Source organism: Salmo trutta, chromosome 20 (genome assembly GCF_901001165.1).
Source record: "Salmo trutta chromosome 20, fSalTru1.1, whole genome shotgun sequence".
NCBI lineage: Eukaryota > Metazoa > Chordata > Actinopteri > Salmoniformes > Salmonidae > Salmo > Salmo trutta.
The window spans coordinates 21392184-21419498 of record NC_042976.1 but is presented as its reverse complement, the minus strand read 5'-3'; the positions used below and the strand labels follow the sequence as shown (position 1 = coordinate 21419498).

At 42.2% G+C, this 27315-nt stretch overlaps 1 protein-coding gene across 9 annotated transcripts in view; it reads left to right on the top strand.

Annotated features, from left to right (window-relative positions):
- Positions 1-7610: 7610 nt before the first annotated feature.
- LOC115155674 (mitogen-activated protein kinase kinase kinase kinase 4) overlaps positions 7611-27315 on the top strand; it is a 95511-nt gene continuing 75806 nt past the window's right edge. For 4 of the 9 annotated variants that reach the window (XM_029702544.1, XM_029702543.1, XM_029702548.1 and 1 more), the window contains exons 1-2: positions 7611-7992; positions 8302-8367. In XM_029702544.1, coding sequence (XP_029558404.1) covers positions 7936-7992; positions 8302-8367 — 123 coding nt within the window. In that variant the 5' untranslated portion in view covers positions 7611-7935. The remainder of the gene's footprint in view (positions 7993-8301; positions 8368-27315) is intronic. The other 5 variants (XM_029702546.1, XM_029702549.1, XM_029702545.1 and 2 more) reach the window with 2 other exon arrangements.

The window sequence follows — 27315 nt, the reverse complement described above, 5'->3', positions numbered from 1 at the left end:
TCCGTGGTGCCCCGACTTTCTAGTTAATTACATTTACATGATTAGCTTAATCAGGTAATATTAATTACAGAAAAAGGATTTTATAGAATAGCATGAAATATCACTTAATCTGGCATAGCCAAAGACACGACAGTGGAGTGGCTGTGTGTTCCCAAGATTAAGGGTCTCTTTTCCAAGTTTAAAATGATAAACATTCAACATTGGCCATGCTGTCAATGAAGCATGATTGCTCGAAACAACTGTTAACTCTGAACTGCAAAATCTGACTTTAGTGAGTTCAAGACAACTGGGAATGTTTTGAACTTTTATCCAACTCGGAATTGTGAATCGTGAACTCGGGCCTCTTTGTAGAGCTACGACCTGAAGATCACTGACGTAATCATGATTCAACCTTTTTCTTCCAGTTCCCAGTTGTCTTGAAAGCACCATAAATCCAGAGAATGCTAGACTTTGATGACAAAGTTTGCCCACAAACGACCGCCACACCACCTTCCTGTTCAAGTGAGCACAGCACAACAAGGTGAGTCCAAAAATGTATTGTATTCTGCTGCATAAATTATGTATTATGCCAGGGAGATATGTATACTGTATCTAAGAAAGTAATACTAAGTGTATGTTGTGTAGTAAGTTGTTAGTAGCCCATGTGCCTCACCTTAATTATTTGGTATATTTTCACCTCTTAATTTCGCCTAATGTTCTGACTTGGTGGTGCACACATAGCCTATAACCTATTTTTGAGAAATGTAATCATCTAATATTGTAAGAGCTTTCATTGGCTGCTTATATGCCACCTTTATTTATCCTATGGTTCTGACATGGAGTACAGGAAGAACACTGTAAGAACGGCACATGTTCTGAATTCTATCGCTATACATTTCAAAAGTGATGAACAAATAGTTATATTGACTACGTCCGTCCTATCTCGCTCATTAATGTCTTCATTGAAATTACAGATTGCCTCTTTGTCATAAACAAATGAATATATACCATATGAAGCATAACATATCATACCAATTGAAGTGCCCCGGCTTTCCAGAGCCCTATATTCCCCTTTAACTTTGTGTTTTCTCCTTTCTAACCTCTAACCGTGTCTCTGTGTGCAGTATCCTGTGAGGCCCAGAAAGTCAGTGCTCAGATGGAGTGCGGTAGCAATGCTGGCCTGGTGGCATGGGAACAATGAGAGCTCAGGCGGCTCCCGAGTGGCGCAGCGGTCTAAGACACTGCATATCGGTGCAAGAGGCGTCACTACAGACCTGGTTTAATTCCAGGCTGTATCACAACCGGCCGTGATTGGGAGTCCCATAGGGCATTGCCCGGGTTAGGGCTTGGCCGGGATAGGTCGTCATTGTAATTAAGAATTTGTTCTTACTGACTTACCTAGTTAAAAAAAATATTGAATAAAAAAATGTCTTCCTACCTGGTGCGTGCAGTTGGCCCAGACTGCCACTGGACCCATTGTGACAGCAACTCCACCAGCTGCAGTATACCCAGCATGCACTGTGGTCAGCACCACAACCTGACAGTCACAGCCCAGGTGTTCGTAATGTTTTGTACACAGTGTATAGTTAGTCTGCAATGTGGCTGTTGCTGGGCAGTGACGTTGAGCTCTTAGCTGTTGGTAGCCTGCAGTAATGTTGTTTGACCACCGGGTGGTAGTGGAGAGTTACAGTAGATGAGTCACTCAGTGTGGTGATTGTTGGAGCACTGAGTTCACAGACACTCAGACAGACAGGCAGACTCCTCATGTTCTCCCTTTGTGACAACAACAACAGACAGAACACACCCCAGTCTGCCTTTGATGGTCACCTAGATGCTGAGCACAGATGTCAATATAAGGCCTTGATCCATGAGGTGAATATGTTGATTCAGAACCGTAATCTATTTCCCAATAGATTGATCAAAGTAATTTAATATTTTTCCTAATTTCATCTGCTGTGTTAGTCTGTGTCTACATCAATCAGCTTGAGAATGTATAGCCTACAGCTATCTGCGTGTATGGTTTATCTGTACATGTTTATACATGGTTTAAGGTATATCTGACAGAAGGAACAGGTTTGAGGATGTCTCTGTAAAGTAATTTTTGCCATGTAATGTTGTAGAGTTGTTTTTGTTATGGTAGGTGACTTAACTAAGTCATCATCCAGCTGGAACTCCAGGTCTTTGCTGATCCTGTCGCAGCCCTTACGAGTTTGTAAAACACTCAAGCACTCAGGTGTGCGCACACACACACACACACACACACACACACACACACACACACACTTGTGGTGCATGACAGTACAGAAGCCTGGAACTGTATCATCGTATCACATGATGCTTGAACCAACAGATCCCGTGAGATATTATGTTTGTTGGCATCTCATTTCATTTAGATTATCATTTTGTAATAAACCTATCCCCTGGAGGTGCGTGAAATTGGCTGAGGCTTTTGAGTTACACACACACATCCTGTATATTCTCCCCTCCTGTATATTCTCCCCTCAAACACCATACACATCTTACCTGTAAATATGAAACTAGTAACTGGGTTGTACAGGAATTACAACGCAGACACGAGGAGTATTTGCATAGTAATTTGAGTATTGTCACAACATTATTTTCTAGACCAGAGTAACTGAGGTACTGTCTACTCAGCAGGAGTATAAGATGGGTTGCATTTGTTTAGAAGGGTGTCAAATATGTTATCCTTGTCTGTAGTGTATATTATGGGGTAAAGGGCCACGGAAAACTCTTCATATCGTTCACCTGCCCATAAAACCCCTCACTCCCTCCCTCTTCCTCACCTCAGTGCAGACCATCTGTGAAAGTGTGTGATTGTGTCTGGAGTGCTGTGGTAGCTGGATGGGTCCTGAACAAACATTGTATTTTTGCCCACACCTGCCGCCTATATATTGTATGCAAACGGTTTTGCTTTTCTGCTTTTCTCTGTGGCCGGAGGAGGAAGCAGTGTTTGTGCGTGTGTGTACAAGCACAGTGTGACAGTTATCAGACACCACAGGTTGTAAAGGTGGTTAACTGTAATACTGAATAAACAGGAAGAATTGAATGGCTCTGCTTTTGCACTTCCAAGTCTTTACCACCCTCTTCAATGTGTCTGCTCTTGTTTTCCACTTTTGCGCCCCTGAGGCAAGTAGGCAAACACACACACACACACACACACACAGACACACTCACACACACACACACCCCCTGAGGTGAATCTCTTCTGTTTACCCAACCAGCTCTAGTGTGTAGGGGGAGGTATGAGGTTGTTAGGACAGACAATATTTAAATATTCTGTTTGCATGCTCAAATATTGAACTTTACTCTACTTTTATAGACTGCAATGGTTAATGAGAGTTTTTGTTTTGGGCATATTTGGATCTGCTTACATGAGAGAAATCACACAGACTGAGTGATGAGGATTGTTTAGGAACCGAGGAACTGTTTACTTCCCATATTGCCAAATTAGATTCTGTGAGGGAATGCAATTTGGAAAGTGACATCATTGTAATGTATAGGGTGTTGGCATTAAAGAAAGGTACATTACATACACTGAGGGTACAAAACATTAAGAACACCTGCTCTTTCCATGACACAGACCAGGTGAATCCAGGTAAATGCTATGATCCCTTATTGATGTCACCAGTTAAATCCACTTCAATCAGTGTAGATCAGGGTTAGGCAACCCTAGTCATGTTTTTTATTTAACCGACCTAGAAGACCAGGTGTGTTGAATTTAGGCAATCACTGAACTGATCAATTAGCTCAGTTGGTCAGGTGTGGTGCCTAGTTGGAACAAAATCCTGCAGTATCTGTGGCACTCCAGGAACAGGGTTGCCTACCGCTGGTGTAGATCAAGGGGAGGAGACAGGTTAAATAAATGTTTTCAAGCCTTGAGACAACTGAGACATGGATTGTGGATGTGTGATATTTACAGGGTGAATGGGCAAGAAAAAATATTTAAGAGCCTTTGAACGGGGTATGGTAGTAGGTGCCAGGGACATTGGTTTGGTGTCAAGAACTGCAACACTGATGGGTTGTTCACACTCAACAGCTTCCTGTGTGTATCAAGAATGGCCCACATCCAGCTAACTTGACACAACTGTGGGGAGCGTTGGCGTCAACATGGACCAGCATCCCCCTTGGAACGCTTTCGACACCTTGTAGAGTCCATGCCCAGACAAGTTTTTAGGCTGTTCTCAGGGCAAAAGGGTGTGCAACTCAATATTAGGAAGGTGTTTCGAATGTTTTGTGCACTCAGTGTATATGAGATAGAGTAACAACTGACTGCAATATGAGTGGTATTACAGTGCAGTGCAGATGCAGAATAAAATGCTCTTATGTTACAATAAGGCCCTTTTGACTGAGGTGAACTAATCATAAAGGCCATGTGATGCCAGAGAAATATAATTCACATTCAACAAAAGAGCAGGGATAGATGCTCTATAGAACATGGTGAAAAGGAAATGTATTGAATAGAATTACTGTGAAAATATACAAAACTGTTCAAAAGTTTGGGGTCACTTAGAAATGTCCTTGTTTTTGAAAGAAAAACACATTTTTTGTCCATTATAATAACATCAAATTGATCAGAAATACAGTGTAGACATTGTTAATGTTGTAAATGACTATTGTAGCTGGAAACGGCTGATTTTTTATGGAATATCTACATAGGCGTACAGAGGTCCATTATCAGCAACCATCACTCCTGTGTTCCAATGGCACGTTGTGTTAGCTAATCCAAGTTTATCGTTCTAAAAGGCTAATTGATCATTAGAAAACCCTTTTGCAATTATGTTAGCACAGCTGAAAACTGTTGTCCTGATTAAAGAAGCTGGAGCATCAGCATTTGTGGGTTCAATTACAGGCTCAAAATGGCAAGAAAAAAAACTTTCTTCTGAAACTCATCAGTCTATTCTTGTTCTGAGAAATGAAGGCAATTCCATGTGAGAAATTTCCAAGAAACTGAAGATCTCGTACAACGCTGTGTACTACTCCCTTCACAGAACAGCGCAAATTGTCTCTAACCAGAATAGAAAGAGTGGGAGGCCCCAGTGCACAACTGAGCAAGAGGACAAGTACATTAGCGTGTCTAGTTTGAGAAACAGACGCCTCACAGTCAACTGGCAGCTTCATTAAATAGTGCCTGCAAAACAGCAGTCTCAACGTCAACAGTGAAGAGGCGACTCTGGGATGCATTAACAATGTCTACACTGTATTTCTGATCAGTTTGATGTTATTTAATGGACAAAAATGTGCTTTCTTTCAAAAACAAGGACATTTCTAAGTGACCCCAAACTTTTGAACGGTAGTGTATATACTCAGAGACTTGTCCCGAAGCCACTCCTGCATTGTCTTGACTGTGTGCTTTGGGTTGTTGTCCTGTTGGAAGGTGAACTTTCACCCCAGTCTGAGGTCCTGAGTGCTCTGGAGCAGGTTTTAATCAAGGATCGCTCTGTACTTTACTGCATTCATCTTTCCGTTGATCCTGACTAGTCTCCCAGTCCCTGAAAAACATCCCAACAGCATGATTCTGCCACCACCTTGCTTAACAGTAGGGATGGTGCCAGATTTCCCCCAGACGTGATGCTTGGCATTCAGGCCAAAGAGTTCAATTTCAGTTTCATCAGACCAGAGAATCTTGTTTCTCATGGTTAGAGTCCTTTAGGTGCCTTTTAGCAAACTCATAGGGGGCTGTTATGTGCCTTTTACTGAGGAGTGGCTTCCGTCTGGCCACACTACCATAAAGACCTGAACTCTGGAGCTCTGTCAGAGTGACTATCGGGTTCTTGGTCACCTCCCTGACCAAGACCCTTCTCCCCCGATTGCTCAGTTTGACCGGGCGGCTAGCTCTAGAGACTTGGTGTTTTCAACTGCTTCAATTTAAGATTGCCACTGTGTTCTCGGGGACCTTAAATGCTGCAGAAATGTTTTGGTACCCTTCCCCAGATCTGTGCTTCGACACAATCCTGTCTCGGAGCTCTACGGACAATTCCTTCGACCTCATGGTTTTTGCTCTGACATGCACTGTCAAATGTGGGACCTTATATAGACAGGTGTGTGCCTTTCCAAATCATGTCCAATCAATTACATTTACCACAGAATGATCAATGGAAACAGGATGCACCTGAGCTCTATTTTTATTTTTAATAAATTTGCTAACATTTCTAAAAAACTGTTTTCACCTTGTTATTATGGGCTATTGTGAGTAGATTGATGAAGATTTTTATTTATTTAATCCATTTTAGAATACGGCTGTAATGTAACAAAATGTGGAAAAAGGGAAGGGGTCTGAATACTTTCCAAATGCATTGTACATACTTCCATGTACATACTTCCACTGTCATATATTTCTTCCCACAGTCCAGGGCCTCAGCGGCCCGCTCAGACAATACCCAGCAGTCAGACGTACGTACAGCAGTAAATAATGTACATGTCCTATTTCTGGCAGCTAGAAGAACTGTGACATTGCCACATTGTAAAGACAGCTGTGGCCGGAAGAAATAGGGAACCATTTTAACGATGGCAGCAAGATAAACACATTTACAAACTTTAGTACTGTGATGTTGATGGTGGGACAGCATGACTAACCTAGTTCTTCAGCAGCAATGACTGCTGTTATATACAGGATAATTTGGGGCCTTCATGGGCCTGTCTTAGTTGAGTCATGGGGCATGGATAGGAAACTGATCCCCACAAAGAGCACCTTGCTTTGGGACACAGCCTGGACAAACAGCCTGCTCACTGACATTTCAGTCATTGCGTATGACATGAAAAGAGTTTGCAAAAAAGTCTGCTGATATTCAGTGGTGTTGGAAGCAATGGGATAGAACCCAACAACAATACCAGGGTTGACAGCAGTGGTGAAATATTTAGCACTGCTTCCATTTCACATGCTCTAATTAACTCTTCATCTGACATAGAGAGCTGGAGGTTGGCGACATTCACCACGTTACTGTGTTGCCTACAGCACAGGCCTCAGAGAAAGATGGAGGGTGTTTTCATAGATTTTTAAAGAAGGTTTGTCCAGCTTTTGTTGGTTAAGTCAATGTTTTGAGAGGATGTATTGATTCAGTACAATTCAGCCGTTCAGCTGATCTACCACTGTAAACATTGTCTGCACTAAAGCTACAAAACGTCCTTTTTATGAATTACAGGCTATTTGTCATTGTTAAAGACTAATGAGTTAACTGACCAAAAGCCTTATCTAACAAACTGACAGACAGCAGAAGAAGAAGTTTATGTGCCCTTGCAAGCACATAAACACATTTTGACTACACCTTACAGTAATATAGTAAACAGTTTATTTATCCATCATAAACATGAATAAATCCAAAAGGTGACACTGATCTCTACTTCAATCCCTCTCCCACCAATACAATGTGATGAACAGACCCAGGGTCAAATAAAGATTGTGTCCTTGCATGGATGTGGTTTTATGAAGACTACAGGAAAACAACAATGCTCAAAAAGTCATTATTATGAGTTTAGCAGCAGGGCACATGAATTCAGCATGTTTGGATTAATTTCTGATGGGGGAGCTCTTCACTATTATTCTCTCCATCCACTCCCCCCTGCACCTGCAGCGTCTTTCTCTCGGTCTATCTGTCTCTCAGACACTGACTGATTCTGCTTCCTGTGTTGGTGAGGCTTTACAGTGGAGTGAGTGGGAGAGCGAGAACGAGAGATAAAGCTCTTAAATTGAATTGAGACTGAGAGAGGGGCAGGGCGGAGAATTGAGAGGAGCAAGCTCACTGCCAACCGTGGTAGCGCAATATGGAGTAATCGCGTCCGATCGACAACGACGGGTTGTAGTTTACAAAGAAAAACCCGCTTTTGATCGATAGCAAGGAATAAGATAACAATTTCAATTATGAGATTACGGCATTGCATATAGACAATTGACTTGAAGAGACTAAAATAGACGTTGCAATTTCTATTTATTATTGAAAAATGGCGAACGAGTCTCCAGCTAAAAGTCTAGTGGACATAGACCTTGCCTCTTTGCGGGTGAGTGCAATGCATGTTATGCGGATTTGTGTTATTTGCTGTTCAAATCCTTGTATTGTAATTTTATTGACGCCACCATGGGATAAACCCTGGTAAAATGTGTCACAAATAGTATGCGTTGTTCTTGTTGTGGATACCGTTAGATGGCTGAGTTCCTATCATTCTTTTGTTTGTAATGCTCTGGGATATGAGGCAATTCGGTCGCAACCACCTGATTTAACGGGTTGTAACGTGGCCCTAACTAAACCATCCCTATCTCACAAACAGTTATTTGGTAAATGTTAACCATTTGATCATTTAATTTTATAGGACCCAGCTGGTATTTTCGAACTGGTGGAAGTGGTCGGCAATGGTACCTATGGACAAGTATACAAGGTTTGTTTGGATTTTCATATTCCATATAGGCTATATACTCGAAACTAGCTCAAACATGTATTTTTCTCCCTGCTCAAGATAAGCTGCAATTATAGACCGTTGGACCAGTGCGGACTGGATTAGTAATGCGCTGAGATGTAAAGGCAAACCTATATAACTGTTCCTTTTATTTTCTTAACGATTTTTTCGTGTGTTTTATTGTGTTAGGATATACCAACTGTTCGTTTATTTATCCGTCAACAACATGTAAGCCAAACCAGACCCTCATTTCCCTGCCAATGCTTAGGCTATCATACGCGCCTGACAAACTTCTCCTGTTGCGCTACTGGGTGTGCACGGTTGCGCATTCTAGTTAGGCCTACTGTATACTCAGATCCGATGCCGTGATAGGCAAATTGACATGCCACTGTAATAACAGTCGACTAGCTCAGCATGGGATTCGATGTGGAGGAGATTGCGCCTACAGTATCCAGCTACCGTCACCCCTTCCCCATGTCACTGGAGAATGGTTAGAGCGGCCTACCTACATCACATCCTGTTGTTTTGAAGCTGCTGTTACCTTGTAGAAAGAGAGAATATGTCCAGACTTGTTCAAAATAGACGACTTGGATCACCCAGTTGTCGCCTGATTTTATTGGTCACATGGATTCCAATGGAAGACTATTAGACCTGGGTCAAATATATTGTTTGAAAACTTTCAAATAGCCAATTTGATAATGATTTAGCTTGCCTGGTAGCATATGCAATAGAATAGTCTCAAAAGTGCCAACTCAAAGCCAAATAAATTGCGCTATATAGATTATGTAATTAATTACATATGTCAAATACATAAACTTATTTCACATAAAATGATCTGTAAAACTAACATTTGGACAAAAGAGTCCTCCGTGGGTGGAAACACTCCAACAAACACATGGATTCACAGTGTACACAACTACACCCTACTGTATACAATGACCTGGCTGACCAGGACTGGAAACACTCCAACAAACACATGGATTCACAGTGTACACAACTACACCCTACTGTATACAATGACCTGGGCTGACCAGGACTGGAAACACTCCAACAAACACATGGATTCACAGTGTACACTACTACCCCCTACTGTATACAATGACCTGGCTGACCAGGACTGGAAACACTCCAACAAACACATGGATTCACAGTGTACACTACTACCCCCTACTGTATACAATGACCTGGCTGACCAGGACTGGAAACACTCCAACAAACACATGGATTCACAGTGTACACAACTACACCCTACTGTATACAATGACCTGGCTGACCAGGACTGGAAACACTCCAACAAACACATGGATTCACAGTGTACACAACTACACCCTACTGTATACAATGACCTGGGCTGACCAGGACTGGAAACACTCCAACAAACACATGGATTCACAGTGTACACTACTACACCCTACTGTATACAATGACCTGGGCTGACCAGGACTGGAAACACTCCAACAAACACATGGATTCACAGTGTACACTACTACACCCTACTGTATACAATGACCTGGGCTGACCAGGACTGGAAACACTCCAACAAACACATGGATTCACAGTGTACACTACTACACCCTACTGTATACAATGACCTGGCTGACCAGGACTGGAAACACTCCAACAAACACATGGATTCACAGTGTACACTACTACACCCTACTGTATACAATGACCTGGCTGACCAGGACTGGAAACACTCCAACAAACACATGGATTCACAGTGTACACAACTACACCCTACTGTATACAATGACCTGGCTGACCAGGACTGGATCAGGGGCCTAGTGATGAACTGAGTCAGTCGATATCCAGTGATACAGTGATCCAAGCTGACCTCCATCAGCTCTACATAGCTGTTCAGCAGGGTATGATAGAAACATGTAATAATCAGAGCACATGTCAGAGGTTCAGAGTGAGGATACACAGTGGTGTGTATTCACGGACGCCAACGGAAGCCAGGTGTCCCAAAAATATCTATCTTTTGTCTCTCATAAATTTTCAAGAGGCTGAATGTATCTCACTGGAGAAAGCATCCCTCTGTCTCAGTATGTTTTTTTTAACAGGTAAGTTGACTGAGAACGCATTGTCATTTACAGCAACAACTTGGGGAACAGTTACAGAGGGATGAATGAGCCAATTGTAAGCTGGGGATGATTAGGTTACCGTGATGGTCAGATTGGGAATTTAGCCAGGACACCAGGGTTAACACCCCTACTCTTACAGTAAATGCCATGGGATCTTTAACAACCACAGAGTCAGTCCACCGTTTAACATCCCCCTACACAGGGCAATGGGATATTTCATTTAGACCAGAGGAAAGGGTGCCTCCTACTGGCCCTCCAACACCACTTCCAGCAGCATCTGGTCTCCCATCCAGGGACCAACCCTGCTTAGCTTCAGAAGCAAGCCATCAGTGGGATGCAGGGTGGTATGCTGCTGGCGAAGGCTATCTGTGTAGCGTATCTATCTGATGTCTGGTCAGAAAGAGTGTGACATTGTTGCCACCCGTATCATTGAATGCATGGGAAGCCAGCGAGCATTTGGCATCCCTTGATTAAAATAATAGCCAATTAGCGTTGAGCTAAACTGAGTGAGCTCAGCTGTGAATGGTCCTGGCGCACCCCAAAAAAATTATCAAGGGAAGCCAGTTTGGGTTTGGCTTCAGACCAATCACAAGCCAAATGTCATTATTGCGGAAAACAAAAATTAATTTGTTGCATTTCAATGTGTTGTTGTCCTCTGGTGGCTAGCTGGCTAAAATCGTCCCTTTTTCTAAATTAGCCATGGATGGAGATAGGGATTTGGACTTGTGATTTTACTTAATTCTCCATACTGGCTAATGATTATAATGGCGATTCTGATCGACCGTAAATTCATACATTGTGCCCCTGGCCTGAGAGGATGGAAGATCAACATGTAGCTAGATATAGTATGCTAATGTTATCTAGCTGGCCTGGCACATCGTTGCCCATGAAAGGAAGTTAGTCTAGTGAGCAAGTATTTTAGCCAGGTAGTCTAGGACAAAAAAAACAAAAAGTGTGTACTGTATGACCGAGTGATAGACCGTTTAGGCAACATGAAAGAGGGGAATGGTATTGGCGTTTCTCTACATGTAGAGTGAGTCAACATGTTTTTTCTACTTACACACACACAGAAATCAGTACCATGGACAGCCACATCATATTTAGCTTACATTGATGGGACTAAATCGTTTTTGCTATCTTTTAGTTGCCATTGTATTAGACTAAGCATAGGTGATTAGATGTTGAAATGGTGCCGGAATAGTGGAAGCAGCTCCCGTTTTCTTTGTGTCTTGCGGTAACTCTCCATGGTTCTAAATCAATAGTTGATTAGTAGTCTGAAAATTTGTCAAAAACATTACTTTGCTTGACCATGCCTAGGGCATGTAACTGTTTGTTACATGCAATATGTTTTGTGGACTTTACCGGACAGATGTTGCTCTCCGGTTTTGTGATGAAAGAAATGTGTGGTTGAATTTATTCTGTCACTGTTTTCTTATTGTCTCGACCTTTCGGCCGATATCACGGTGTCCAGGCATATGAACTAACAGGTTATAGAGCAAACAACCCAATTATCACAACACAGGTTGTAATATATGCCTTTCCTTCTGCATCGGCTTCCCCGGTGATTTTACCCACACACAGCTACTGAAGATACAGGCCCCTCTTCCCTCCAGGAATCCACAGAATGTCAACATCAAGATACAACCAAGATTTTTCTGTAGTGTGTCATTATCTTGATTCTGTCTAAAACCATCCACTCTGCATTTGGGTGTGTGCTGACAGGTTGTCTTCCTTTTAGGGACTGTAGCAGATATTCTCTGTACATAAATCTAAAAACATACATTCTGTAGCAGCCATTTTCTCTTGAACAGATGATATCCTTGACTGAATCAACTTGTTTTATATGAAATAATTCACCATGAGTAGCTAGCTACAATGTCTTCTTAGATCCAGGGACTGGCACATAAACAATTTGCTATATATAAATAACCGGGCATAAAGAAATGTTACATCAAATCATATTGTTTAGGGACTGCCAACGTTATGAAGGCTGCCGGTGGATTAAGCCTACTCGGTCATTAAAATAGAGAGTTTCCCATATCCCACATTCATTTAGTGCCTCAGTCTTGGTGTGTGTTTGGGGTTTGCATATGTTTTGATCCACAGCTGTGTGTGTTTGTGTTAGGATCTGCATGTGTATATTCGATCTACAGCCCTTTTTGATTGGTCATCATATTCAGACGTGCTAATGCCTTTTTTGTAGCTGTGTGGACAGCAGCTGTTGTGGTGGAGAGAGAGATTTCCCTCAGATTACACAGACCCACAAAGAAAACAAATCCAATTTTAATAAACTCCCAAATCCAGTTTTGATAAACTCCCATGTCTATTAGTTGAAATACCACAGTGTGCAATCACAGCAGGAATATTTGTGACCTGTTGGCACAAGAAAAGGGCAACCAGTGAAGCACAAACACCATTGTAAATACAAACTACACTTAGTATGCAACACATTACGAAAATGACAGACTGACCAGGTGAGTCCAGGTGAAAGCTATGATCCCTTATTGATGTCACTTGTTAAATTCACTTCAATCAGTGTAGATGAAGGGGAGGAGACAGGTTAAATAAGGATTTTTAAGCCTTGAGACAATTGAGACATGGATTGTGTATGTGTGCCATTCATAGGGTGAATGGGCAAGACAAAAGATTTAAGTGCCTTTAAAAGGGGTATGGAAGTAGGTGCCAGGCACACCAGTTTGTGTCAAGAACTGCAACGCTGATGGGTTTTTCATGCTGAATAGTTTCTTGTGTGTATCAACAATGGTCCACCACCCAAAGGACATCCAGCCAACTTGACACAACTGTGGGAAGCATTGGAGTCAACATAGAGAGAGAATCTCATAATCAAAGGTGTTTTTGTTTAGAGCAGGAGTTGTAATGGGACATTCTGCATGCATGTCTCACACCCTCTAGTCCTAAAAACATCCTACCCACACTGTCAGTCAACGAGTAAGTTTAGCATTTCCCCCGTGGGGGTAAATATTTTAACCCAATTATAACCCCTCATAATAACTGTCTGGTCCACTCTACAACTGGTCAACGGTTCAGTTAATTCTAGTTCGTCTGACATGGTTATTTTCAAGGAACTTGATATTGTTTGCTTGGTCATCAGCTTTGCTGTAGAGAGCTGGTGGATGTTAGTCAGACGTGAGGAAGTATCAAAATGGCAGAAGTCATCATGTAATGATGAGAAGTTGGTGGCTTAAGCGGTGTACTGTGTATACCGGGGTATTTGGAAATAGCCACGGGATGTTTTTTCATTACCGTCTATACCGTTGAAAGGATTTCTTTGAAGTTTTTCAATACATTTGGATATTTATAGATATTTTTTTTCAACTTGTGCAATGCGTTAGAAGATAAAGTAGATTGTGTTTTTCATTTCACCTGTCACATAATTTTACATTAGGAAGCTTACGTAGTTACCCAGAACAGCTGAGCCAGTCAGGTGATTGTAAATAGCACAACGGGAGAAATCGGGAGCAAGTGAGTCCAGCTCTGTATTGACAGGGTTGCGTTTTATATTGAAAGTCAAGTGTTTTTTTGCTTCTATAGAGTGATTAGGGACGTGCAACTATAGTTTTCCTTAACAGAAAATACATTAGTGCAACAAATTGATTAATTTTCATCAGATGACAACAGAAGTGTATTTGACTGCCAGCCAGACAAGTAAATGAGCTTACAATGAAAAAGCAAGGTCTTTCTTCTAATGTTTAGACCTGTCATATAAAGCCAGATATATTTCCTAATGTTTTTCTTAAAGTTAATCTTGCATTTTACTGGAGAAAAATGGTCTGGCTTCACCGAGAGGAGAAAAGTAGCTAGACATCAGTCAGAGTGCTGTCAGCTGATAGAATGCCGTTCGTGAATTCTCATCTGAGTTTAGAAGTGAAACTGAAGCACAAAATTTGTCTGATGCTGAGCAGAAATTACAATAAGAAGCATTTTAGATCTGCGTTTACGAAACGCAGCAAGATATTTCTCGGCCGTCTGCTCCTCCCTCTTCTTCGAGCAGAGCATGTCCAAACTCACCAAAGTCTTCGGTTAGCTCCTCCCTATAAATGTCTAACTTTATGAGCTGGATTGCCTGTCTTTGCAATTAGTTTATTTTCGTTTGTGCTTATTTAGCTATCAGCCTCCATGGAAATGTTCTATTACTTGTGCTAATTTTGTTAGCATTCTGGTAATAGATGCCAATGGTATTTTTAGCATTTTTGGCGCCCCCTTGTGTACCAAGCCGGTAATAGGGTAAATCCCGGGGTGACAGAAGGACGGTATGACGATATGAAAATCTGGATACCACCAAACCCCACACTGTTTGATGCAATGTCAATCTGAAGTTCCATTTTGGACACAGAGAATGATGTCGAATGAGTCTGATTGCTTATTTGAGCTGGCTCAAACGCATTAAGAAGGAAAGAAATTCCACAAATGAACTTTTAACAAGGCACACCTGTTTAATTGAAATGCATTCCAGCTGACTACCTCATTAAGCTGGTTGAGAGAATGCCAAGAGTGTGCAAAGCTGTCATCAAGGCAAAGGGTGGCTACTTTGAAGAATCTCAAATATAAAATATATATTGATTTGTTTAACAATTTTTGGTTACTACATTATTCCATATGTGTTATTTAATAGTTTTGATGTCTTCACTATTATTCTACAATGTAGAAAATAGTAAAAATAAAGAAAAATCCTTGAATGAGTAGGTGTGTCCAAACTTTTGACTGGTACTGTATGTGCCTCACCCATACCTATGCATAACACATTCCTTTATGGTTGCACCTAAAAATCAGCTCCTGTAGCTATCATTAAGTTTACAAGGGACATCTTTGGATCATGGCGGAAGGAAGGTTCTGTGTCAGTCCATCTTTTCCATTCGTTTGAAGCACCTAGGCATGGTTGGCTGAGCTTGCTTTTTGAACTCTGGCTTCTTCTTCTCCTTCTCTCTCTGGGACCGAGGGCTTTTATCAGGCGCATGTTTGGGTTGGGCATCAATACCTTACATCAGAGTAAATACTGGCAAAGACGGAGAGACAGCGTTGCAGCACTTTACAGATGGGCCAGGGGGAATTTTGGCTTGGCTCTGCAGGAGCTGGCTGCTTTAGAGATCTCCCCCTGCCCTGACCCTCCACCACCTCCTCCTCCATCTGCCCTAGGTTTACAAGAGATGAGAGAGGACAAAGATGAGAGAGCGAGTGAGGAACAGGGTTATGGTCCATGGTGGGAGGTGTGATGCGGTACAGTGTCCATGTAGTTTGTAGTGGGCACCTACACTTACTTACAGTAGCTTAAACGTACTAGAAGCCTGGCAAGAAGTATGGCCTGATTTTTCACCTGACTTTCATTTCCACCCTCTGCTGATTCAAACCATCATCCCTGCTGGTGTCTTTAAAAAAACTGAAGGAAAGTGTAAATTTAACACTGGATTGCTCCTTTTCACAGTAATGTCAGGCACACCAGTCCATGGCATTAGCTACCCCCTAATTAAAACACTGTTTGTGGTTAACACCTAGTTTCCCCTCATTACCTGCTCCAGGTGTAGGTCCTTCATGAACATACCGACATTCTACCCAGATGAAGTCACTGCTACTGCGTACTGAAACGCTGGCTCGACTCTCCCTAAATAAGAGTTTAATAGAGAGACTGCAGTTGTCCTTTCCTTCCCAGAGCCCGGCCACCCAAGCACATGGGCTCGGGCCTAATGCTTAACCCCTGGCAGCTTGCTGTGAATGGTGGAAAAAGCTGCAAAACATACAGCAGTCCACCTCTTTCCTCTCCCTCTGCTCTGGCAGTAGTGGATGAGCCCTCATTGTGGAATGCAAGGCCTGGGCTGTGTCCATGAGAATTAAGAGGGGGGGACTGGGGGGGTGAAGAGGGAGCGAGAGAGAGAGACCTGGCTTTTGGCCCCAGATTGACTTGACACCCCTTTGACTGCCCTCAGGGTCAGGTGGCTGGCTGGCCCATTATCCAGCCATGCATAGCCATGTCTAATTGGCAGCTTATGGCCATGATGTGACTGGTCGGCAACTTTACCCCCTCATTTAGATCTTGTCCATTTACCTCCTCCCCCTTTTTAACTTGTCCCCTGATTATTAAGCTAGCTTATGTCCTGCTATCTACCCAGCTAGCCCCCAGTGCACCATGCTCACCCAAATGAAGACGCAGTGACGGGAGTTGAGACCTGATCAATAAGGGCTAAGTGTTGTTCTTCGCTTGCGTGCCTCCAACAAAATACAATCATCACAAGCACCAGCTGCTTGTTTGTCCTGATCGCCTTCAGACTCATTAATTTCCAAACCATAAGCATCTTTATGTCCCCTGTGAAGAGACAGATTGTTATACAATGCACTCAGTATGTGTTCATGCTCTGTTATAGGGCGGCCCAATGACTAATACATTCAGACAATGGGGTAAATAGACAGCCATTCTAGCTCCCAGAGACAGTGACAGCACTGATCTTTTTGAGTGCATTTCTGTGAAAACACTATTTCCTCTGTGTGGGTTTGACAGCTCACTGGATACTTTCTTCACAGATACAACTTTGAAGTCCACAATGCTATTTTGCAAGACTTGCATTGTTTCATTGGTCTGAAGAAGGCATTACAGTATTATGTCTATGTAGTGTGTAGAGAACAAGTGTGCTATGCTGGCTTTTAGGTCTTTCAAAATGAGGCTGCAGCTCTATCCCTAAAGAGGGTTAGTTTTATTTTATTTTTTAATTTCACCATTATTTAACCAGGTAGGCTAGTTGAGAACAAGTTCTCATTTGCAACTGCGACCTGGCCAAGATAAAGCGTAGCAAGTCGACACATACAACAACACAGAGTTACACATGGAATAAACAAAACATACGGTCAATAATACAGTAGAACAAAAGAAAACAAAAAGTCTATATACAGTGAGTGCAAATTAGGTAAGTTAAGGCAATAAATAGGCCATGGTGGCGAAGTAATTACAATATAGCAATTAAACACTGGAATGGTAGATGTGCAGAAGATGAATGTGCAAGTAGAGATACTGGGGTGCAAAGGAGCAAGATAAATAAATACAGTATGGGGATGAGGTAGGTAGATAGATGGGCTGTGTACAGGTGCAGTGATCTGTGAGCTGCTCTGACAGCTGGTGCTTAAAGCTAGAGAGGGAGATATGAGTCTCCAGCTTCAGAGATTTTTGCAGTTTGTTCCAGTCATTGGCAGCAGAGAACTGGAAGGAAAGGCGGCCAAAGGAAGAATTGGCTTTGGGGGTGACCAGTGAGATATACCTGCTGGAGTGCATGCTACGAGTGGGTGCTGCTATGGTGACCAGTGAGCTGAGATAAGGCGGGGCTTTACCTAGCAGAGACTTGTAGATAACCTGTAGCCAGTGGGTTTGGCGACGAGTATGAAGCGAGGGCCAGCCAACGAGAGCGTACAGGTCGCAATGGTGGGTAGTGTATGGGGCTTTGGTGACAAAACGGATGGCACTGTGATAGACTGCATCCAGTTTGTTGAGTAGAGTGTTGGAGGCTATTTTATAGATGACATCACCGAAGTCGAGGATCGGTAGGATGGTCAGTTTTACGAGGGTGTGTTTGGCAGCATGAGTGAAGGATGCTTTGTTGCGATATAGGAAGCCGATTTTAGATTTAATTTTGGATTGGAGATGCTTAATGTGAGCCTGGAAGGAGAGTTTACAGTCTAACCAGACACCCAGGTATTTGTAGTTGTCCACATATTCTAAGTCAGAACCGTCCAGAGTAGTGATGTGGACGGGCGAGCAGGTGCGGGCAGTGATCGATTGAAAAGCATGCATTTAGTTTTACCTGCGTTTAAGAGCAGTTGGAGGCCACGGAAGGAGCGTTGTATGGCATTGAAGCTCGTCTGGAGGTTAGTTAAGTGTCCAAAGAGGGGCCAGAAGTATACAGAATGGTGTCGTCTGCGTAGAGGTGGATCAGAGAATCACCAGCAGCAAGAGCAACATCATTGATGTTTACAGAGAAGAGAGTCAGCCCGAGAATTTAACCCTGTGGCACACCCATAGAGACTGCCAGAGGTCAGGACAACAGGCCCTCCGATTTGACACACTGAACTCTATCAGAGAAGTAGTTGGTGAACCAGGCGAGGCAATCATTTGAGAAACCAAGGCTGTCGAGTCTGCCAATAAGAATGTGGTGATTGACAGAGTCGAAAGCCTTGGCCAGGTCGATGAATACGGCTGCACAGTAATGTCTCTTATCGATGGCGGTTATGATGTAATTTAGGACCTTGAGCGTAGCTGAGGTGCACCCATGACCAGCTCTGAAACCAGATTGCATAGCGGAGAAGGTACGGTGGGATTCGAAATGGTCGGTAATCTGTTTGTTAACTTGACTTTCGAAGACCTTAGAAAGACAGGGTAGGATAGATATAGGTCTGTAGCAGTTTGGGTCTAGAGTGTCACCCCTTTTGAAGAGGGGGATGACCGCGGCAGCTTTCCAATCTTTGGGAATCTCAGACGATACGAAAGAGAGGTTGAACAGGCAAGTAATAGGGGTTGCAACAATTTTGGCAGAAAAATGTAGCTAGACATGCACGAGTCTTTTCTTAGTTATTCTATCTAAACCAAGAAGGAGACCAGTAGATGGCTATGAGTCATAGGTCTACACAGGAACGCACACATGTCATGTCACTGTCAGTTCATCAGTCATGCGTGTTCGATGTGTCCTGATAGGTGTCCCGTGGTGTGGGGTAGTAGGTTTAGCTTAGTCAGATGTCGCTCTCCGTCTCCCCCTCTCTCTCTCTTTCTTCCTCTTTCTTGCTCTCTCGCTCGCCTGGCTGTATTGATTCTAAACAGAGAGCCTGGTGCTAACTGGCCTCACAGACAACAGCTCATTCATTCTGCTATCTATTTCTGACCTCCTTCTGACTGATAAGGCCTAGAGAAGAAGGCCTCTCTGTTCCACACCAAAATGTCCGTTGTGGCCGGCCAGCTGCCATCAGATCCATGTGTACCGGACAGACAGATGTACCAACATTACAGACCCCTGCTGTAATGTTGTACCTCACTCTTCTTTGTTTTAATGGCTTTTTGTATTAAATAAAAGTTGTATCTCCTCCAAACACATTTCTGACCATGGCCCTATTGTCTTCCATTTTGGTTTAACCTTAAATATATCTATCAGTTTGTATCAGTGTGTTTATTTATACAAAGTTTAATTTGTCTTATTTTGTAGTTTTTCTTCACTTAAACTCCCACCCACTTCCCACACACACTCACTTAACACACACTTCCATGCAATCTCCATATGTCCCTGATTCTTATAATGGCTGTTTTTCTTCATTGGGGGCTGCCTCTTTCCTTTCACCCCCTTCCCCTCCACTTTCAGGGCCAGGCAGCTGACTGACTGGCTGGTTGAACTGAATGACTGGCTGACTGAATGACTGTGGGCCTCATTAAGGTTGTTTTAATCTGATTCACAACGCTTGAGTGCTGCCCAAGTCACCTGACTAGAACACAGGTCACCTGACTAGAACCTAGGCCTGTGATTGGAGCAGAGCACCAGAGCACTTCCTCCTGTAGCTGGGCAGACTCTCTAAACTCCCGAGAGAATGTGTACTTCAAACGCACAAATGCACACAAAGATACATCCTCATAGTCTATCTAACACATGCATACTTCCACACACTGATGGAGATTCAGAGTTGAACCCGGACGTGCTACCTGTCCCAGACCTGCTGTTTTCAACTCTCTAGAGACAGCAGGAGCAGTAGAGATACACTGAACGATCAGCTATGAAAAGCCAACTGAAATTTACTCCTGAGGTGCTGACCTGTTGCACCCTCGACAACCACTGTGATTATTATTATTTGACCCTGCTGGTTATCTATGAACATTTGAACATCTTGGCCATGTTCTGTTATAATCTCCACCCGGCACAGCCAGAAGAGGACTGGCCACCCCTCATAGCCTGGTTCCTCTCTAGGTTTCTTCCTAGGTTCCTGCCTTTCTAGGGAGTTTTTCCTAGGGAGATTTTGTCGTGCTTCTACACCTGCATTGCTTGTTGTTTGGGGTTTTAGGCTGGGTTTCTGTATAGCACTTTGAGATATCAGCTGATGTAAGAAGGGCTTTATAAATAAATTTGATTTGAACACTGACACTCTTTCGCATGCACTGACTGTACACATACACAGGCTTGTGTTGAGACACTGACTTTCACTTTCTCTCTCCCGTATCACATTTAAATTATTTGAATACCCTGAGGAACACACACATACAGTACCAGTCAAAAGTTTGGACACACCTACTTATTCAAGGGTTTTTCTTTATTTTTACTAGTTTCTACATTGTAGAATGAGAGTGAATATGTCAAAACTATGAAATAACACATATGGAATTATGTAGTAACCAAAAAAGTGGTAAACAAATCAAAATATATTTGAGATTCTTTAAAGTAGCCACCCTTTGCCTTCATGACAGCTTTACACTCGTGGCATTCTCTCAACCAGCTTCATGAGGAATGCTTTTCCAACAGTCTTGAAGGAGTTCCCACATATGCTAAGCACTTGTTGGCTGCTTTTCCTTCACTCTGCGGTCAAACTCATCCCAAACCATCTCAATTGGGTTGAGGTCGGGTGTCATGTCCTGACCAGTAAAGAGGTTATTTGTTATTGTAGTTTGGTCAGGACGTGGCAGGGGGTGTTTGTTTAATGTGTTTCGGGTTTTGTTGGGCAATGTTCTATGTTAGTCTATTTCTATGTCTGTGTCTAGTTTATCTATTTCTATGCTTAGTTTATTGGGTTGACCTTCAATTGGAGGCAGCTGTTCCTCGTTGCCTCTAATTGAAGGTCCTATTTAGTAGGGGTGTTTTTTCATGGGTTTTTGTGGGTAGTTGTTCCGTGGTTAGCGTTTAGCCTGACAGGACTGTCTTCGTCGTCATTGTTTGTTATTTTGTTTTGTGTTCACGTTCCTTCTAATAAAGAAGATGAGTTTCCACATTCCCGCTGCATTTTGGTCCAATCCTTACGACGAGCGTGACATCGGGTGATTGTGGAGGCCAGGTCATCTGATGCAGCACTCCATCACTCTCCATCTTGGTCAAATAGCCCTTACAGTGGTTCCTCCTTTAAAAGTTGCAAGCTTACGCCGCAGGACTTAGAGGTAATTTGTGGTTTAGTACGGTGCCCTGCGTCACCACTTCATTGCACCAGACCAGCGCAAGGGAGAGTTAGAGCACTGATTATGCTTTTGGGGCCTACTGTGTCTCTGACAATGAATGGGCGACATAAACCTAAATAGAAACTGATAATTGTGCACGACTTCAGTATTACTCACTAAAACTGTTGTTACACTAAGGTTTTTATAATTTTATTTTGTTAGGATTATTTTGCTCTTACTGTAGTACTGTAGCCCACTCCTGACCAGTCACGTTGTACAGCGCCTGAGTCGGTCTAAGACACTGCATAGCAGTGCAAGTTGTGTTGCTACAGATGCTGGTTCAGTATCCGTGCCGGCCTCGACTGGGAGACCTATGAGATGGCTGTAGGTTTTTTGGTTTTTCTCCCTCTAAAAACAGAAATAAATAATTCTAAATAACAAACTGGCTTTATTTACAGATTAGTAACAATGTCTCACCCCATGTTCAAGAATGGCCTTTTTCTCACTAATTTTACGTTATTTGAAAACAAAATGATCTCCAAAATATTTAAGGGGCATTACACTAATAATAGCACTGACTAGGGAAACGTTCCCGCTGTTCTGTTCTTAGTGCCAGTCTGCACATTCAGACTAAAACAATGTAACTAATAATGGCATCTTTATGCATTCATTAATACAATAATGATACAAATACAGATGTTTATTTAGTTATGAATCCATAATGAATTACTATGGGAATAAATATCACTGAATTACAGAAATATCCCCCAATCCTCTATATGTAATTATTGGTGGAGAGTCGCGTCATATTTTTCAATATACTGTAGGCCTACCGTAAGCAACATGAGTCTCACTAGTGTTGAGTAATGTGCAGTTAACCTCTTACATCTAGGCGTTCCGCTAGCGGAACCCCGTTCTGCCAGCGGAACGCCTAGCCAACAGCCAATGGGATCGCATGGCGCGAAATACAAAACCTCAAAAATCCAATAATTTCAATTTTTCAAACGTATGACTATTTTACACCATTTGAAAGATAAACCTCTCCTGAATCCAACCACGTTGTCCGATTTCAAAAAGGTTTTACAGCGAAAGCAAAACATTAGATTATGTTAGGAGAGTACATAGACCAAAATAACCACACAGCCATTTTCCAAGCAAGCATAAATGTCAATAAAACCCAAAACACAGCTAAATGAAGCACTAACCTTTGATGATCTTCATCAGATGACACTCCTAGGACATTATGTTATACAATACATGTATGTTTTGTTCAATCAAGTTCATATTTATATCCAAAAACAGCTTTTTACATTGGCGCATGATGTTCAGAAAATGTATTCCCACCAAAAACTTCCGGTGAATTTACAAAAATACTCATCATAAACATTGACAAAATACATAACAATTATTTTAAGAATTATAGATACAGAACTCCTTTATGCAATCGCTGTGTCAGATTTTAAAATAGCTTTTCGGCGAAAGCAAATTTTTTAATATTCTGAGTAGCTCGCCATCACGTTCAGGTCACTATCCAAAGGGTAACGCGCGAGTGCAATTCGAGACACAAAAAGTCAAAATGTTCCATTACCGTACTTAGAAGCATGTCAAACGCTGTTTAAAATCAATTTTTATGGTATTTTTAACGTAAAATTGCGATAATATTCCAACCGGACAATAGTGTATTCATTCAAGGAGGAAAAGAAAAAACAGCATGCTCGCAGGAACGCGCATATCCAATCTCTTTGTCCTCAGGCAGACCACTCAGTAACTGAGCTCCTATACTCTGCCCAGAGATAGGAGAAGGCTCAATCCACTTTCTGAAGGCTTTAGACAGCCAATGGAAGCCTTAGAAAGTGCAACGTAACAGCACAGATACTGTAGTTTCGAAAGGGACTAGAAAGAAGAACTACATTTCTCAGATCCTACACTTCCTGGTTGAATTTTTCTCAGGTTTTTGCCTGCCATATGAGTTCTGTTATACTCACAGACACCATTCAAGCAGTTTTAGAAACTTTAGAGTGTTTTCTATCCAAATCTACTAATTATATGCATATTCCCGTTTTTGGGCAAGAGTAGTAACCAGTTTAAATCGGGTACGTTTTTTCATCCGGCCATGAAAATACTGCCCCCTCTCCATATCAGGTTAAAAGTGGTGTAGGTCTTATTTATTTAAAGAGCATATTGAAGTTAGAAGCAATAGAATTTTAGCACCGTTCCCCGCTGCTCTGAGACGAGCATGGGGACTGGTCTTGATAAATCAATGAGATTTTATTTTCACTGAATCCCCGTTTGGGTATTGGTTAGACTAGAATTAGAAAATGATGGTGTAGAAATGTAATGCTCTTATTGCAACCTTTATTTAACTAGGCAAGTCAGTTTAAGAACAAAATTCTTATTTTCAAGGACAGCCTACTCCTTCCTCCCCTTCGGGGAATTGAACCCCGGTCTCCCGCAGGACACTGGATTCATTAGCTAAATAGCCCAGTACTCTACTCCCGACCATCACGTTGTACAGCGCCATATTTTCCGTTCCATCCTAATGGAAACCCAAAGGGTTTTTTCGTTTTCCTTGGAAAAGAAACACCATAATATTAATCAAATTAATCCCAAGCTAAATTTATAAAAGTAATTGGAAAGGTAGATACAAATTATTTGTGACATTGTGGTTACAATAAAGAATGTAAACAAGGTGCTGTGTTTTTATTTACGGTAGTGATGGACAGCTGGTGGCATTTTGAAAACAGGTTTTCAAACACTTGTGGCCAGATTAGCAGGACAATAGACTCTTTATAACCCGGATACTGTAGGTGTGAACATCCCCCTACCTGCAATGTATTCGATGCTTAAGTACTCTGAAGTGTTACATTTCCAACTCAAAACAGCAGTACATTATTCTTCATCAACATCTTTATGCTTTCGTTAATAAAATAATGATAAAAAATACTCTTTCAAACTGCTGATATTTATTTAGTTATGGATCCATAACAAATTTACTATGGGAATAAATATCAGTGAATTACAGAAATATTGGAACAAAGTTGTCTAATGAAGGTAAACAAATGGTTGCTTACTGGAAAATACTCTTTCAAACACACGGTCACGTTGTACAGCGCCATTATGGCTATTAGCATAGCTATATTTTGGCCTTTATGGGAGACGCACAATTGGCCCAGCGTTTCTCTCCCTCTAAAAACAGAAAAATATTTAAAATATTTTTTCCTTTACAAATATTATTTTGGCATTTATTCAGATTGCAATCGCTCTCTTCCATTTTTTTTTAAGACGAAATAACCTCCAAAATATCATTATATATTATCAAGTTGATGACACAGTCATATAGTCAGCACCTACATAAAGCTGGGTGACTCACTCACTCATGGCTTTGGATCAAAATAAATACGTACCAACATTCTTTCTGATAGTCTTTAATAAAGAAATGTCTTAGTTATCCTGACCTGGACACCATGTATAGTATTATAATAGCCAATTATGGGCTATTAGCAGGACAATATACCTTTACCAGCACCTCTCTGTATTTTGATACTTTGCTCCGGAATGGATGGGCATTGCTACAGATGCAGGTACGATACCCGTGCCGGCCATGAAGGCCTGACCCATGAGGTGGCTTTTGGTTTGAATTTAGAATCCTCCAATCGTCTATATGTAATTATTGGCGGAGAGTCATGTCATTTTTTTACGATATACTGTAGACCTACCGTAGGCGACATGAGTCTCACTAGTGTTGAGTAATGTGCTGTTAAAAGTGGTGTAGGTCTTATTTATTTAAAGAGCATATTGAAGTTAGAAGCAATCTCCGTTAGTCTAGAATTTGAAAATTAGGGTGCAGAAATGTAATGCTCTTAGTGTAAACTTTATTTAACGAGACAAGTCAGTTAACAACAAATTCTTATTTACAAGGACAGCCTACTCCTTCCTCTCTGTCGGGGAATTGAACCCCGGTCTCCTGCGTGCCCTGCCCACACGACACAAGGATTCTTTAGCTAAATAGCCCAGTACTGTACTCCTGACCGTCACGTTGTACAGCGCCATATTAACCTAGTCTGTGCCTCACAATGACACAGTGGTTGGAACCAAAAATCTCAAATTTGGACTCATCAGACTAAAGGACAGATTTCCACAGGTCTAATGTCCATTGCTAGTGTTTCTTGGCCCAAGCAAGTCTCTTCATGTTTGTGTCCTTTAGCAGTGGTTTCTTTGCAGCAAATCGATCATGAAGGCCTGATTCACGCAGTCTCCTCTAAACAGTTGATGTTGAAATGTGTCTGTTACGTGAACTCTGTAAAGCATTTATTTGGGCTGCAATCTGAGGCTGGTAACTCTAATGAACTTATCCTCTGCAGCAGAGGTAACTCTTGGTCTTCCTTTCCTGTGGCGGTCCTCATCAGAGCCAGTTTCATCATAGCACTTGATGGTTTTTGCGACTGTGTCAAAGTTCTTGACATTTTCCGCATTAACTGACCTTCATGTCATAAAGTAATGGTGGACTATCATTTCTCTTTGCTTATTTGAGCTGTTCTTGCCATAATATGGACTTGGTATTTTACCAAATAGGGCTATCTTCTGTATACCACCCCTACCGTGTCACAACACAACTGATTGGCTCAAACAAATTCACTTATAACAACTCACACCTGTTTATTGAAATGCATTCTATGTGACTACCTCATGAAGCGCTGGTTGAGAGAATGCCAAGCGTGTGCAAAGCTGTCATCAAGGCAAAGGGTGGCTACTTTGAAGAATCTCAAATATTAAATATATTTTGATTTGTTTAACACTTTTTTGGTTACTACATGATTCGATGAGTAGGTGTGTCCAAACATTTGATTGGTAGTGTGTGTGTATGCACATATACACAACCAACACACACTCACCACCCTGTTTGCTACAGTGGAGGTGAATAGTGAAAGCCTTGTCTCATTGTAGTTGTGGATGCAGCCGTGGGCATTTTGACAAAAGGCACGAGAAGGGCAGCCTCGTTCTCTCTCCTCCTCCTCTCCTGTCTGTGCCAACTCTTTGCTCTGAGCTGGAAGACTCATTAGCAAGGTGTTCTACATGCCAACACTGCCTTTAACAAGACGGAAAGAACTGATGCAATCCTCTCCCGCCAGCGAGCTTATATACAGCACTGGGACCCCCTTCCCAAGTGTACTGCTAAGGTATTGAACTGACTTCACAAAGACCTTCCCCCTCTCTCCACAAAAGCCTTGCAGTTCCGACTAAGTTTGTCTCAGTTGCACAGGTGTATTCATTGAGGGGAAGTGGGTGGTAGGTTAGGGGGGTGCGGTATAGTTGTCATGGCGATGAGTTGCCATGGTTTTGTCTCAGGGTTCTGGACAGTATGGTACTTCATTTAAACTCTGGTTCCCTGTTGTGTGTGTGTGTATAAAGGGTAATCTGTTTCCAGTTCCACACAGCGATTCTCAGTGTAGTGAAAGTCAGGCTTTAACTGACTTGGTGACCTGTAACTACCTCTCCACCCCCTCTTCCCCAAAAACAAAAGCACACTTTCACCCTTCACCACATACTGTAGGGCAAGTCCAGACAAAGAGGAGGGCTAGCACGTGCTCCCCTCGTCTCTCTTTCTGCAGGTAAGCTCATCTGATGCCTGTCATGCTTAGCCCATATCAGTTTCATGTGGAGCAGGGCCGTACCCTGAGGAAACAGGGAGGTAGAGGGGTTTAGGCAGGTCTTTAATAGCTGGGCTCAGGACCAGCT